This window comes from Aristolochia californica, unplaced genomic scaffold (genome assembly GCF_029961685.1).
Source record: "Aristolochia californica isolate CCGP_79_NKW_82.1479 unplaced genomic scaffold, dmAriCali1.0.hap1 SCAF_3, whole genome shotgun sequence".
Classification (NCBI taxonomy): Eukaryota; Viridiplantae; Streptophyta; class Magnoliopsida; order Piperales; family Aristolochiaceae; genus Aristolochia; species Aristolochia californica.
In genome coordinates, this window is record NW_027181992.1 from 480,571 (window position 1) to 495,904 (window position 15,334).

General features: G+C 40.8%; 1 protein-coding gene across 1 annotated transcript; it reads right to left on the reverse strand.

Moving 5' to 3' along the window:
• Window positions 1–687: 687 nt before the first annotated feature.
• LOC137960374 (uncharacterized) lies at window positions 688–14,263 on the reverse strand. The gene is made up of 6 exons (XM_068807979.1): window positions 13,988–14,263; window positions 13,160–13,330; window positions 6,060–6,275; window positions 5,060–5,149; window positions 4,625–4,744; window positions 688–1,015 (listed from the first exon to the last, which is right to left on the reverse strand). The coding sequence occupies exons 1-6, from the start codon at window positions 14,159–14,161 to the stop codon at window positions 971–973; spliced, it is 816 nt and encodes a 271-aa protein (XP_068664080.1). The 5' UTR covers window positions 14,162–14,263; the 3' UTR covers window positions 688–970.
• Between the last annotated feature and the right edge of the window lie 1,071 nt (window positions 14,264–15,334).

Sequence of the window (15,334 nt, forward strand, 5' to 3'; positions counted from 1 at the left end):
CGGGGGTATTAAGGTGGCGTGGATGGATTATCGGAAACCCAGGGTTGGGGCTGATCCGCAAATTGCGATACGCCCGTTCCAAGTCGCACAGTGGATACGTGATGTCCAAACGAAGGCTTGGGCAACAGGGTTCTTAGACAGGAGGGCACCGCGAGAACCTCCTGCTGTCGGCAGTGGAAGGATCACGCGTCGCTGCCTCTCAGTCCTTACCTTGCCCTGTCTCTCCGATTCATCTAAACCGCCATTTTTTTTAATCTCCTTAAGGTGTGACGAGGGGTTCATTTGGGGTCTCAAGAACCCTGACGAATTACGGTCATAAGTCTAATCGTCCAAGTCAAGCCGAAGCCGGTTCTCAGAGTACAGTTCAACCCGGTCTGGCCATAAAACGAGTTGCCCATCTTAGAATCTAGGATAACTCATCCGAGTCAAATTACGGGTCAGCAAGACATACTTCTGTTGGGACAAATAGATCAATGAGCGAGGTTAAGAATAATATAAAAATTCAAAACGTTAGAAAAACACGTTTAACCTCTCGGTCATTATGGGCTGCTTATGATCGCCATGGATCGGAAGATTGCTTCTAAATTTTGACACCGGCACTGGTCTCCTCATTATTTTGTTAAAGAAAAAGCCCCACGCCCTAGTTAGAGTCGTCAGCCTTGCCCATCAGGCCATCACCATGTCAAGTTCAAGAATCCAGACTCACATTGGAATTACTGCCTTTGCATATTCTACTCAAAATGAAAATGGCAACTACCATCAATCATAATAAAAATAGCTCTATAAATTACTGCATGAAAATACAATGTCTACAAATTTAAAGATAAGACAGGAGAATAGCCCTATTCCTTCACACCAAAGGTTACTGCCACCCGAGATGAATCTGTTATACAGGAAATTGCTTCTGGTAGTGAATCGAATGATGCTTGTATGAACATGTGAAAATGGTGACCATGACAAAAGCCTCAGCCTACTGCCTCTGTTTCTTGAGCAAGGGCTCTGAGGGGTGCCCCACCTGCCAGAGAATTTACCTTGAATCTATAAAGCCTTCTTTAAAACCCACATTGATCAAAATCCTCTGAAAATGTGATATGAGTAACAAAAGCTTCATCTAATGTTCCTAACAAATGAAATACCCTAAATAACTATGTTGCTAGCCTTGAAAGAAAACGCTAATTACTTTTTAAAATTTTTAATTAGAATTGTTAAATTGGGTCAAGGCCCTATCCCAAAATGACTAGTAAACTTAAGAACTATTTCCCAACTAATAAACTCAAGATCTTTGTACTCATTAATATATGTGGGATTATTCCTTAACACTCCCCCTCATATGTAGGCCCTCTTTTTGTAGCTCTACAAATGGATAATTTAGGTGTAGGCCCACTTTTGTGGCTCTACAAGTGGATAGTTTTAGGTGTAAGCCCTCTTTTGTGGATCTATAAGTGGATAGTTTAGGTGTAGGCCCTCTTTTGTGGATCTACAAGTGGATAGTTTAGGTGTAGGCCCTCTTTTGTAGCTCTACAAGTGGATAGTTTAGGTGTAAGTCTTCTTTTGTAGCTCTACAAGTGGATAGTTTAGGTGTAAACCCTTTTTTTGTGGCTCTACAAGTAGATAGATTAGGTGTAGGCCCTTTTTTGTGGCTCTATAAGTAGATAGTTTAGGTGTAGGCCCACATATGAGTACCTGCTCTGATAGATATATGGCTATTAGATAAAGAGTCTTATTTTATCTCTAGTTAAATTTTCATTCAATTTAGACATGTATTTTAGGAGATATGTAATTTTGAGTATTGAGGGGCATTTTTGTCCTATCATAAACCCTGATTAAGAAGCAAGAGGACTCTACATGCTGGATGATGTATCCGTTTCTCAAGTTGTAGCTCTCACTACTACAAATTCTTCGTACTTGTGGCATCTGCGCTTGGGACATCCCTCACCAGCTAAGTTGCGTCAGTCTTTTCCTTCTCTGCCAGCCGATATTTCATTTGATTGCGAATCCACTCTGATGTATGGGGTTCATGTCGGGTTCCTAGCCCATTTGGTTTTAAGTATTTTGTGTCGTTCATTGATGATTTCAGTAGAGTCACTTGGGTGTATCTCCTACGGGAGATGTCCGAAGTATTTGATGTATTCCTCAATTTTTTCAATGAAATAAAAAATCAACTTGGTGCATGTGTTCATGTACTTCGTACTGACAATGGTTTAGAATATCTTAACCATAAATGTTTAGTATTTTGTAATTCTTATGGTATTACCCATCAAACATCCTGCCCTTATACACCACAACAAAATGGGGTGGCTGAACGTAAAAATAGACATCTCCTTGAAGTTACAAGGACACTATTATTGCATATGAATGTTCCTAAATTTTTTTGGGGAGATGCAGTTTTAACTTCATGCTACTTGGTTAATCGTATGCCCTCAATTGTTTTGATTGGTCAAGTTCCACTTCAGATTTTAAAATCCAATTGTAAATTATTTGGTGTGGTTCCTCGTATTTTTGAATGTACCTGTTTTGTTCATATGTTTGAAACTTTAGTCGATAAGTTGTCACCTCGGTCTGTCAAATGTGTTTTTTTGAGATATTTTCGTCAACAAAAAGGGTACAAATGTTATGATTCTATTCGACGAAAAACATATGCGTCAGCCGATGTGACCTTTTTTGAACATACTCCATATTTTTCATCATCTATTGAGCTTCCTGTATCACTTGAATCTCCTACAGACTGTCTTGTTCCTATTGCAGTTTTGGATGTACCAACGTCATCGAGTTCTTCATTGCCTCTTCGTGTTTACAGTCGTCGCTCTCGTACTCCCGCAGTGCCTCCAGCAGTTACCTCTACAAAGCTCTCTTCTCATGATCCACCAGCTTCCTCATTGCCTACAGATCATGTTGTCTATGATTTGGACCTGTCTATTAGTCTACGAAAAGGTAAACGATCTTGTACTTCTCATCCGAAATCCAAATATGTGTCACTTGATTTTTTGTCCCCATCCTTCAAGTCTTTTGCTATGTCATCGTCTACTTCCCATATACCTCGTTTAGTGCAAGAAGCCTTGTGCTCTCCAGAATAGAAACAAACTATGGATGATGAGATGAGTGCTTTGGTGTCTCGGGGAACATGGAATCTATGTGATCCACCTGCAGGAGCAGCTATTGTGGGGTGTCGTTGGGTTTATACTATCAAATATAATGTTGATGGCTCTATTGAACGGTACAAAGCTCGACTGGTAGTGAAAGGGTATACGCAGACTTTTGGAGTTGATGTCTTGGAGACATTCTCTCTTGTGGCCCAACTTACTTCAGTACGTATCTTAATATTTGTGGTTGTTAATAAGGGTTGGCCTCTCTTTCAATTCGATGTGAAGAATGCCTTTTTATATGGTGATCTGCATGAGGAAGTATATATGGAGCAACCTCCTGGGTATGTTGCTCAGGGGGAGACAGAAAAGGTGTGTAAGTTGCAAAAGGTTATTTATGGACTTAAACAGAGTCCATAGGCCTGGTTTGATTTTATAAGAGTCATTGTGATCATTCTATGTTCCTACTTAAAAGGAAGATTGGTATGGTGGTTTTGGTTGTCTATGTATATGACATTGTGTAATCTAGTAATGATTTTGATGGTATTACAAAAGCTAAACAATATCTGGCCACACATTTTCAGACAAAGGATTTGAGCTCTCTCAAGTACTTCCTTGGCAATGAAATCGCACGTAGCAAGCGAGGTATTGTTTTTCCTCAGAGAAAATATATATTGGATATGTTACAGGAGTATGGTTTATTAGGTGCTAAACCTATAGACACCCCCATGGAAGTTAATCATAATCTACATGACACCCAGGGTCCTACACTCAAGGATAAAACTCAATACTGACGATTAGTAGGTAAACTGATCTATGCTACAGTTACCAGGCTAGATATTTCATTTGTTGTGGGAGTTGTGAGCCAATTCATGGAAAATCCTCAAAAAATCCATTTAGAAGCTGCTAAGAGGATTTTGAAGTACTTGAAGGGTGCACCTGGAAAAGGTCTTCTGCATATTCAAAATGGGAAATTTGATGTAGTTGGGTATTCTGATGCAGATTATGCTGGGTGTAAGATAGATAGACGTTCTACATCAAGCTATTGTTGTTTTGTTGGAGGCAACCTGTAAAGTTGGAAAAGTAAGAAACAGACAGTTGTGGCTAAGTCCAGTGCAGAGGCCGAGTATCGAGCAATGACTCATACAATTAGTGGATTAAGTTTGTGCTTCTTGAGTTTGGTTTCAGACCAGTTGGGAGATATATTTACCAAGCCTTTGGGGAGACATGAACATGTATCCTTTAGTAACAAGCTGGGATTATTTGATATTTACTCTCCAGCTTGAGGGGGAGTATTAAAATACAAGTTCAGGGGTATTTTGGTCATTTCTTAGATTTTCAATATTACATTTTTCTCTTATAGTATGGCTACTCATTTTGGGATGGGCATTAGACCCAATTTAACAAGAATCATTATGAAAAATAAAAGAATTTCAGGAACCATTTCATCGATAACGGAGTGGTAGTTTGAATTTCACATAAAAACCTTGAAATCCAGATAGATTTAGCTATCCAACCACAAAGATAGGGCAAAAAACACTTACACTGTTAGACAGCTGATCACTGATGTAAGCCAATGATCTCAACATGGCCTCCAGTGTGTCTCTTGAGAGCTGAAACTTCACCGTTGTTTCAACACATGGTGTCTTGCTAAAATCTTGCAGCTGCAATAGAAAATAAACAAAAACAAATCCAGATCAAAAGGAACAGGATGAGAGTTAATTAGTAGTGAGAACATACAATATGTTCAATCATTGTACACAAGCAACTGAGACATGGGCATTCAGGAAAACAGCACAATGTGGCCTTCCAACAAGGAATGGCATTTGTTGAACCACAACAGGAGACAATGACCTGGTGTAGCTACCACCATGCTTTCTAGGAAAACTGATTCTTATACCTAAAGTGGACCAACAACTGTTTTAATATGGCCCAAAAGTTGACTGCATGAAACAACAACAAAAAAAAATGCAAGGTACCTTCAGGATGATGACTGCCACTCTATTAGCTGATGTTGAACTCCGATTCTCCAATGTCCAAGTCATTGACTTCAGACAGGGAATAGTCACCTAAATATCAAATAATGAATCATTGGATGTCAAATTCTATATCTTAAGATAATGATGATAAGTTCATCCATCAACGAGCCTGTAGATATTATATTGAGGAAAGAAAAACAAGAGTTTGGAAAACAATGCAAAAAGAACCATTGTTTTCAAATTCCAGAAAGACTAATTGCGGTCTTCAAATTTCCATGCTAAATTCTATTTATAGGACCTGTGTAGTCCCCATGGTTGGACACAGCATTTCCCTACAAGAGTCGCCGCCAAAAATGTTCAGTAGTCTTATGTCCCAGATGTGGAAGAGATTAAAAAGACAATGGAAAAGGTTCATGCATGCAAGACGAAGAGATTAAAATGACTGTTTGTCCATTTTGTTGGGTTGAGCTTAGTTCCATCTCAAAATGATTAGCCACTTAAGAAGCCTTTTACTCACTTTGTAATTCAGTTACTTACCTTAAGACTTTTCAAAGTGGAACTTCTTTCCCACTTCACACTTCCCTTCACGTCTAAGCTTACGTGTAACAGGCTTGCAGTGTGGCCACTATATATAAACAACCTGACTCTCACCTCATAGAGGCCTCGATACACAAATAACCTGGGGATCGCACACTGAGCCTCGACCCATGCACTCAACCTACTCTGATACCACTATTGGGTTGAACACGGTTCCATCTCAAAATAACTAGCTATTTAGGAAACCTATTACTCAACCTTACAACTCATTCACTTCTCTTAAAACTTCTCCATGTGGGACATTTTCCCACTTCACACATTTTTATTCTCACAAAAAAAAAAAAGAGAGAGACAGCTTAATGGTTATGAAGCCACAACATGAAAAATAAACGTAAAGGGAACAAATTTCCTCATCATACTAATTCTGCAAACAAAACCACAAGTTGCTAGCCATGTGTCATACCAGATTGTCATGTGGACCATCACCCTGCTGCAAATTCATAGGAGCCAGGCATGGAAGATTTACATCATCAACCGAACCAGTATGGTTAATCTGGCTGATAGGGTCATCCTGACGAGGCCACATTGCGGCAGGCATTTCTGAAGCTGCAAAAGGTGCGAGTGTAGGTGGTTTACTAGCTTTTACCTGGTAAGAAACTCTTGTCCTTTGCCATGGAGGCTAGGAAGCAAAGACAGCAAATCAGTAACATAAAATGAATGTTTACATGTTTACCAAAAAAAAGGAAAAAATATAAGGAAAAATGATCAAGTACATGTACCAGGTCCAGACCATAAAAAAGACTACATTAGCCCCAACATTGCTCCAAAACCTTTTCTAATTGTAAGTAGACATCGGAAAGTGCACCAAGGAAAAATTTTAGAAGGTTAAAATAGCAAATCAATCATAAGGACGAAAAATATTGTCAATGGCCACCAAATGATCTGCTTTACGTGATGTCAGAGAAAAGTCAGTTTTTAGACATGCCATGCTTTATGGAGATTTTTATAGCCATGTCGACAGAGGCATAATAAAGTACTATTGACAAGGGTCTAGTCAACGCAAGTTGACGGACCAGAACAAAATAAGACAGAAAATGACAAGATGGAAGCAGTGGGGAATGGTATGAGAAGGGTGACGGAAACCAGAAGGTTGAAGAGCTCGTACTTGCTGCTGTAGACGAACCGAGACCAGAACTCAGAGTTGCTGTTGTGCCCAAATCCTCCTCTAGATTTCAAGGGTATAGAACCTCCAGCTATCTTTTTTAGTCCTACCTTCTCCGTCCTCACGACCCCCTTTGTATTCATGTTTCAGTACCTAAATGTCCTTTAAAGGACAGTTTCGCTGTTGCCAGGTGGAGCTTCTGCAGTGGACCTTTGGGTGACCCACTTCCCTTTGTCTGCCTTATTCCCCTTCCAACTTCTGCTGCTGTATGGAACATGATAGTGGCATAGGGTTCCCATGTAGCTTCAGAGTCAGGGAGATCTTTCCATTGGACTAACACTTCATAGGTGTCATCTTGCAGTTGCCGGGTACAGAGGATGTGGGCTGGCCGGATAGAGAGAACCATATCATTTGTTAAGCATCGGGATAAGGGCTGGCTGGAAATGGGGATGATTGGCTGGGTTTTTTAGTTGGCTGATGTGGAAAACGGGGTGGATGCGGGAATATGGGGGTAAGTTGAGCCGATAAGCCACTTCACCAAAACGGGGCTGAGTTTTTCATTGGGTTTGCGAGGCAAGGACCAGAGTCAATAGGGCTGTCATTTGAGGTCAACAAGGTCATCTACTTGGAAGTGCAGTTCCTTGTGTTTGCCATCAGAATAGGCCTTCACCCACGCTTGAGTTTTGTCTAGATTGGCCTTGAGTTCTACCAGAATAGCATTGCAATCCTAGAGCTGCTGATTGACTTCAACCACCGGAGAGGTGCCAATGGAGTACCAGAAGAGTGTCGGTGGATCCCTCCCATAAGGAGCCCGGAAAGGAGTCATGCTGGCAGCTCGGTCGTAGGTGGTGTTGTACCAGAATTCAGCCCAAGTTGTCCATTTGGGCCAGTGCTGAGGGTGGCTACTCACAAAACAATGAAGGTAGGTGGTCAAGCATTTGTTGACTAGTTCAGTCTGTCCATTTATTTGTGGGTGATAAGTGGAGCTCATGCAGAGTTGAGTGCCTGATTACTTGAAGACACCCTTCTAAAAAGTGCTAATGAAGATCCGTTCTCGATCAGACACTATGGACTGAGGAAACCCATGCAAGCAAATGATTTCGTGGATGAACAAGGATGAGACTTGAGTGGCAGTATAGGGGTGACTGAGGAAGAGGAAATGGCTATACTTGGTCAACCTGTCAACGACCACCAGAATTGTTTCGAACCCTTGGGCCTTGGGGAGACCTCCGAGGAAATCGAGGGAGATATCCTCGCATACCTGGTTGGGGATGGGGAACGGTTGGAGCAGTCCTACAGTGCAAGGGCATTATATTTGTTCGACCCTCCAGGTTGCTACCAAGCATTGCACGTCTCGTTTAAGGCATGTCCAATATACCACATTGGCAATGCACCTATAGGTGCAATAGTACCCTGAATGTTCTTCGGAAGGGACAGAATGGAATTCCTTGAGTAGCGGGGAATACAAACAGCAGTAGATGGAAGCACTAAGTGGTTTTTGTAGATCAAACAGCCTTTGACGATGTGGTAGTGAGGGTGGCTAGTGCTGTCTACTAGCAACTCTTGCAGAATTTCGCGAAGGCTGTCGTCTTTGTGGATCTCATGCTCAAGTTCTTTGAGACCGGAAAAACATACCAAGGAGAGAGCTGATATGTCCATGGATTCTTCCTTGTGTGATAGTGCATAGGCAACCTTGTATCTGCACCTGGTTTTTTAATTGATCTCAAAGTCAAAACCCCATGAGTTTTGTAACCCATTTTTATTGTTCCTCTCCCATCAAACGTTGATCCATAAGAAAAACGTTGATCCATAAGAAAAACGTAGACTTGTTATCTACACTTGGTTTTTTAATTGATTTCAAAATCTAACGTCATGAGTTTTGTAAACCATTTTTATTGTTCCTCTCCCATCAAATGTTGATCCATAAGGAAAACGTAGACTCTTCTATTCAGTGTAGATGATAAAGTGTCAGCCAAGAAGATAATGCCACCATTTTTGGACAATGAAGACGATGGCCATAAGTTCATGCTCGTAGACAGATTTCAAACAGGCCCTATGTGAGGGGGCTTGACTTAAGTACGCAGAGGGTGCCTTTCTTGCACGAGTACAGCCTCAATTTCCATGCCGGAGGCATCAGTCTCAAAAATGAATTGTTTAGAGAAGTCAGCATAGCAAGCATCAACACTGTAGTCATGGCGTGCTTCAACTTGTCAAATGTTATTTGGACATTGTCCGTCCATTGGAAGGCATCTTTTTTGAGCAATTGGGTGAGGAGCTCCACAATTTTACAGTATCTTTCTAAAAACCAACGATAGTATCCGATGGGGTTCAGAAAGCTGCGGAGACCCTTGACATTTGATGGGGGTTTTCCATTGGAACATGGTTGTGATTTTGGAAGGGTCAACCAAGACACCTTATATGGAGATGAAATCAAGTAATTGAACTAGTGCCTGCCAAAGGAGCAGTTCTTGGGTTTCACAACCTGTGATTGTCTCCTAATAGTTGGAGAGTGATCCTCAAATGGGACAAGTGTGCAACATGATCAAGACTATAAATCAAATATCGTCAAAGAAGACCAATATAAACTTACGGAGGTGCAGTTAGAAGATTAGATTCATCAAGGCTTGAAAAGTGGAAGATGCATTGCTGAGGCCGAATAACATCACTAAGAAATCATAGTGCCCCTCATGAGTGCGGAGTGCTGTTTTGAGTTGTCCTCATCCTTCACCCCGATCTGGTGATATCCAGATTGCGAGTCCTGCTTTGTAAAGATGTGTTCCTCCCAGTTCATGCAAGAGTTCCTCAATGGTTGGGATAGAGAATTTGTTTGGTATAGTAATTTTGTTGAGGGCTCTGTAGTCAACACAACACTAGTCTCTTTTTTTAACTAAAAGCATTGCACTAGAAAAAGGGTTGTTGCTGTGGCGGGTTATCCCGTCAGTTAACATCTCTTGTACAATCCTCTCGATCTTAGTCTTTTGATAGAAGGGGTAATGATAGGTTCAGATGTTGGGTGGTGGTTCTCCAACCCATAATGGAATGAAGTGGTCGAAGGGTCATGCTGGTGGCAATGCGGGTATGGATTCAAACACCTGGGGGATCAGTGAGAAGACCAACAATCTCAAATGAAACCTCCTCTGACAGGTCTTCATGCTCCCCGTAAAACTCATGAAATTCCAGGAGGCATCCCTGCCCTTCAATCTCCAGAATTCTGGTCATCACCTTCATTGACACTTCAACATTAACTAATGTCGGGTCGCCTGGTTTGCACCTTCCTTACCTGTAGTTTGAATGTCATGGAGAGGTTTCTCTAGTTCAGGCAAACACCACCCAGTAGTCAGAGCCAGGCCACCCCAAGGACCACATCAGGTGCTTCCATGGCGAAGAGATGGAAGTGTTGCTTGATGGTGATGTCTAGGATAACGAGTTCAAGATCCAAACACAAAACTTTACCTCTGATACAATACCCATCGACGACAATAACATCGAAGGGTCGGCTATGCACTACTGGGAGAACTAGCTCGTGGACGAGATCGATGCTGACGAAATTATGTGAGGCGCCGCTGTCAATGAGGACGATGACGTCCCGCTGGCCGATGGAGCCCTATAATTTGAGAGTGTTGCTCAAGGTGACCCCTCCGTGAAGAGGGGCTCCATTTCTATGGTTGAGGCATCGTCGTTATCTTGTGGTGCATCCTCTTCGTCGAAGACGATCATGACGTGCATCTAGCGCAACCGGCAGCAATGTCCTAGGGAGAATTTCTCGTCGCAGTGGAAGCACAACCCCTTTTCCCATTTCTCCTAAATTTCTGCATCGAAGAGGTGTTTGTACCCAAAATCACGTCTTGTCGTCATCGCTAGTGGCTAGTGTCGCAGAGGTGTCGGTGGGAAAGCAGGTTGATGCTAGGTGTGATCCAGGATGGAGACATCTTGTTCAGTCCCATGATCCACGCCAACCCCACCATCCTGAGCCCACACTACTTAAAATCGCATGTGCAACCCAAGTCCGAGTTGTGCTCATCAATTTGGTGAGCGGCTTCCCTGAGGCAAGTAGTGACTCAAGCGGGTTGACTCGTAGCTTGGCTCGACCATTGTCTCAAAGGCCATTGATAAAAGACCCCATGAGGAGCTCGTCTGAGTCGTCGACGAACCATGCTGAGAGTAGCTCAAACTGCTCCTGGCATGCAACAATGGTGTTGTCTTGCCAAAATGCAAGGAGGACCTCATACAGATCTCTCGTTTGAGAGGGATTGAACTGTCGAAGGAGCACCACTCGTAAGTGTGATGCATCAGAGCTCTCTGTCCACCATCTAGAACCAATTTAGAACCTTACCTTCCAGACAGACCACCACAGATGGAATTTTGTCCTCCTCAACTCCGTTCACAGCAAAGTAGCAATCAGGATGTTATAGCCACCCACATGGGTAATCTCAAGAGAAAATCGGTAAATCTAATCTCCATCCCCTCTATTCCATGCTCTATTCCCCAGTTTGCCCTCCCCCGTAGCGTCTTCTAGTTTGAGTTGTCGAGGTTTGTCCGATTGGTGATTTTCCTCTCATTCCAGTGTGCATCCCTTCTCAAACCTCCATTAGAAGCTCCTGAATTGACATCATGTCGGATTTCAGTTCTTCAGTTCCGAAATTTCCTCCTCCAATGAATCCACTCAGCTTTCCATTTTCGATTTCACCATACCCCAGCCCAAACTACTTTGATACCAGAATGATGGAAACCAGATAAGGATTTAGGGTTTAGGGTTTACCATAAGAACTCAGAGTTGCTGTTGTGCCCAAATCCTCCTCTCGACTTCAAGGGTCTAAAACCTCCAACTATCTTTTTGATTCCTAACTTCTCCGTCCCAACGACCCCCTTTTTATTCATGTTTCAGCAACCAACTGTCCTTTAAAGGACAGTCTCTATATTGCAGGAGACCCACTTTCCTTTGTCTGCCTTATTCCCCTTACCCCTTCTGCTGTAGACTTGACGGATTAGGGGTCTACCAAAGGACAATCTCACTTTAGCATTAGTGAAGAGTTTGGCAAATGCAGGATAATTCTTGTAGCCAACTCTGAAGGCACAAAAGTTCTTAGAATGTTATGACAATGAACCAAGAAGTAGAAAAAAGGGCAAATGAGAAACTGACAAAGCTGATGTTTGTGGCTATTATCTATTTACTGAATATTGTGTGAGCTCTCTAAAGGGAAGCAAGCCAAGCACTCTATTTTTATTGTCTTCTCCATGATTTGCTCACCTTCGATCCACTAATACTTTTTCAACACTGACAAAAATGCTATTATTTTATTTCAAACTTGTGACTAGTTGTAGTTGTCCATAGTCAACAATAAAAGCTTATTTTAATTTGTAATTTTTCTTTTTTTCAGAAATGAAAAAAACAGTAGCACTTAGCATTTGCTTTATTTTCCTATTTTCCAATTTATGTTTTTTTTTCCTTTCCTAGGTTGAATAATCATATGCATATATTGTGATACACAGATACAAAGATTTCAATTCACTTTCGCACAAGTATAAATGTATAGATAGAGGGACTGAGAATGAGAAAGACAACAGCAGTTAGATTAAGAATTTTTTAATTCTGTCTCAGGATGGATCCATGATCAGAGGTAAGGGAACCTACACCTGAAAGTAAGTGTTAAGGCCAAGAACCAAAGGGAACCAGTAACTAAAGAGCAATCCAGTGAAATAGAACTATGACTCAGCAAATGGGAAGAGATTCATTCACAAAGGAGCACCCGTCGGCCTCAGATGGTCAAGACAGAGGGAACGAGAACTACGAGGGTTGAAGGTCCAGAAAAAGCAAGAGCCATATGTTCATGCGTAACATATGAATGTATGATGTATATATGCAGACATAGACTTAAATACATACACATAATATCATGTGTATGTATCAATCATGATTTCCTGTAATAAGTAGAAGGATGCAACAAAAAGAAGCGTCACTGTATAGATTTAGATAATGTAGAGAATATCAAAAGGTTTTCTACAGTCAAAAAAAAGCCTCTCTAAAGCAAACCAGAAGTATTCTATATCGGCGTAAATACTTCACTCCGTACATCTAAGAGCAGAAAACCTAGATGCCTTCGACAACATTGTTTATTTTCTTTATTTTTCTTTGAAACTAATCATATCCATCCAGATGCCTGTCAAGAAGTCAAACATGCCTGGATGGTTTGGCGTTAGGGGAGAAACACCTATCCAGATATACAATCAGACTTTCCATTTGGAAAAAAAAAAATGCATATCTGGGCATCCCTAATGTTTCTCGATTGATTAGAACATTCCATGCTTATCATCATTGAAAGAGCACTAACAGAATCCATGTGCAAGAGGTTAACCGCAAAAAAAAAAAATAGTAACTAAGGTAACCTTAATCAAATGTATACCTGATCTTTCAAGGTTTCCTCCTTCCAGTGATGCTCATATTTTTGCAGTAACAGTGCCAGAATACTCTGGAGTTCAAGAGAGAGGTCAATAGGGAATAGCTTTTGGATATCATCTCCAACAAGGTTCTCATGTGTGCACTTTCTAATCAGTGAACGAAGGCATGCCAAAACCTACAGTCAAGAGTCCAAAGGCATTACATATAAAATGAAATCAAATTAAAGCAAGCTCAACCAATAATAAATTAGTTACAATATCAGAAGAAAACATTTGTAAGAAATATAGACACCATTATCTATTTACAAGTGAGTTCCGGAAATGACCAACATTCTAATGATTTCATTCCCAATTCAATATGCAGCGAGCACCCTTCGGAAAGTTTGCTTGTCCAACAACCCCGTATTTAGGGTGCTACGCTTGTCAATGTAGATTAGAACACATTAAACGCACGAGAGCGTCAATTTGCGTCAAACAAACAGTTCATCCAATGAAAAAATAATGATAAATTATCAGTGAGCCAAGACTATTTGCACAATGCGACTGGAACGAAGTTTTTCCTATTTGTGTGTAAACGGAAAACTCGACTGTAACATTAATAAGTAGTCAATATATGTCACCCTGAAACCTTGCGTAGAATAAACCGTGAGAAAATTCGTGAAATATGAGGAAAATAGCCACTTAAATAGTATGTAGCAACAAATTTATAGTTAATCCACAGCTTCATTTCATGAACGGGTAAGTTCCTACGGTTTTGAAAGTATAATACAGTAAATTCCTGGGGAAATTTTTCTGAAGTAAACTAATGAAGCTATAGTGGTAAAGGAGAGTACCGGGTCGAGCTCTTCGACAGAGGAAAGATCGAGAAGGGACTGAATATAAGATTTTTGCATGGAAGTGAGACCAGTTTTTCGGGTTTTCCATAATGTCTGGAGAACGTGCTCAAGGGTTTCCTCTGATTTCAATGGCCAGAGCTTGTGAAGTTGAAGATATAGCGTTTCATCCATGGTTTTCCCTCCAAAATCACTCGCCTTTCAGGTCGTGCTTCGATCCATAAATTTGTTTAGCGAGAAAATACGGCACTCTCAATGCTGTATTCTCGAATACGGTCGCACTGATCGCTTAAAAGAAAGCCCCTTAAATAAACCCCTCCCCCCCATGGCCTTCATGGGGGAGCTCTTTTACCTCTCCTCTTTTCAAAAATATCATTAGAAACAAAATTATTAAAAAAGACTTTTATCGATTTTCTTGTATTTGTGACACCATTAAAAATGATTGAAAACTAGTTATAGTGTTTATGTTTATATTATAACTAAAATGATATTAAATTAAAAGGTGAGTGATCAAAACCACATTAGTACTGTTTTTTTTATTTTTCTATAATTTCTGACTAGAGCATTAAATAACTTATTATTACCATCAATTTTAATATTTCTTAAAGACAACAGAAATAGATCAAAATTAAATAAAATCTTCGTCCACACAAGAAGGCACAAATGCTAACAAAAAATTGGTTCATGGGAATATTTTCTTATTTTTTAAATTTGGAGGACTCCATGTAACAACCTTAGGCAAGTGAGGTAATAAAGAAGAAGAAGAAATAAGAAGAATAAATAAAATAATAAACAAGGAAGAAAGGAAGAAGAATAAAACTTAAAGGATGAAAGGAGATGTAAAACGTCTAGCCAATACAACCCAAAATACCAGTATGTTAGGTGCGAAAAACAGAGTACTTAACCTAGGTGGACCAGGGTGGACGAAACCTAACCCAGGTGGACCGGAACCACCTAACTCTGACACCCACCGTTCCCATTCCATACTGCTTCAGCTAGGATTTGAATGCGGAACGTGGTGTCTAGCTCTGATACCGTTTCAAACGCCTAGCTAATACAACCCAAAATACCAATCTGTTAGGTGTAGAAAGCAGAGTACTTAACCCAGGTGGATCGGGACCACCTAACTTTGATAGGGGGGGTTAGTGCCCCAAATGGATTCTTGAATATCAAGTTCATGTCCAACATGAAGATCATGTCAGTCATGTACATGAAGATCATCTTCGCATTTAGTGTTAGTGTTGACGTCTTCGTGTATAGGAAAACAGTTTTCAGTGAATAGTGCCCACTGATTAGAAAACATAAAAAACAAGAAAATCCCTAAACCTGTATAGCACACTTATAATT

Coding starts and splice junctions, on each gene's coding strand:
- LOC137960374 (XM_068807979.1), bottom strand. CDS start 14,161: ATGGATGAAACGCTATATCTTCAACTTCACAAGCTCTGGCCATTGAAA. Junction 4,745..5,059: donor TGGCAGTCATCATCCTGAAG/GTACCTTGCATT, acceptor TTTCTATTGCAG/CTGCAAGATTTTAGCAAGAC. Junction 1,016..4,624: donor GTGATCAGCTGTCTAACAGT/GTAAGTGTTTTT, acceptor ATTCTCTGGCAG/GTGGGGCACCCCTCAGAGCC.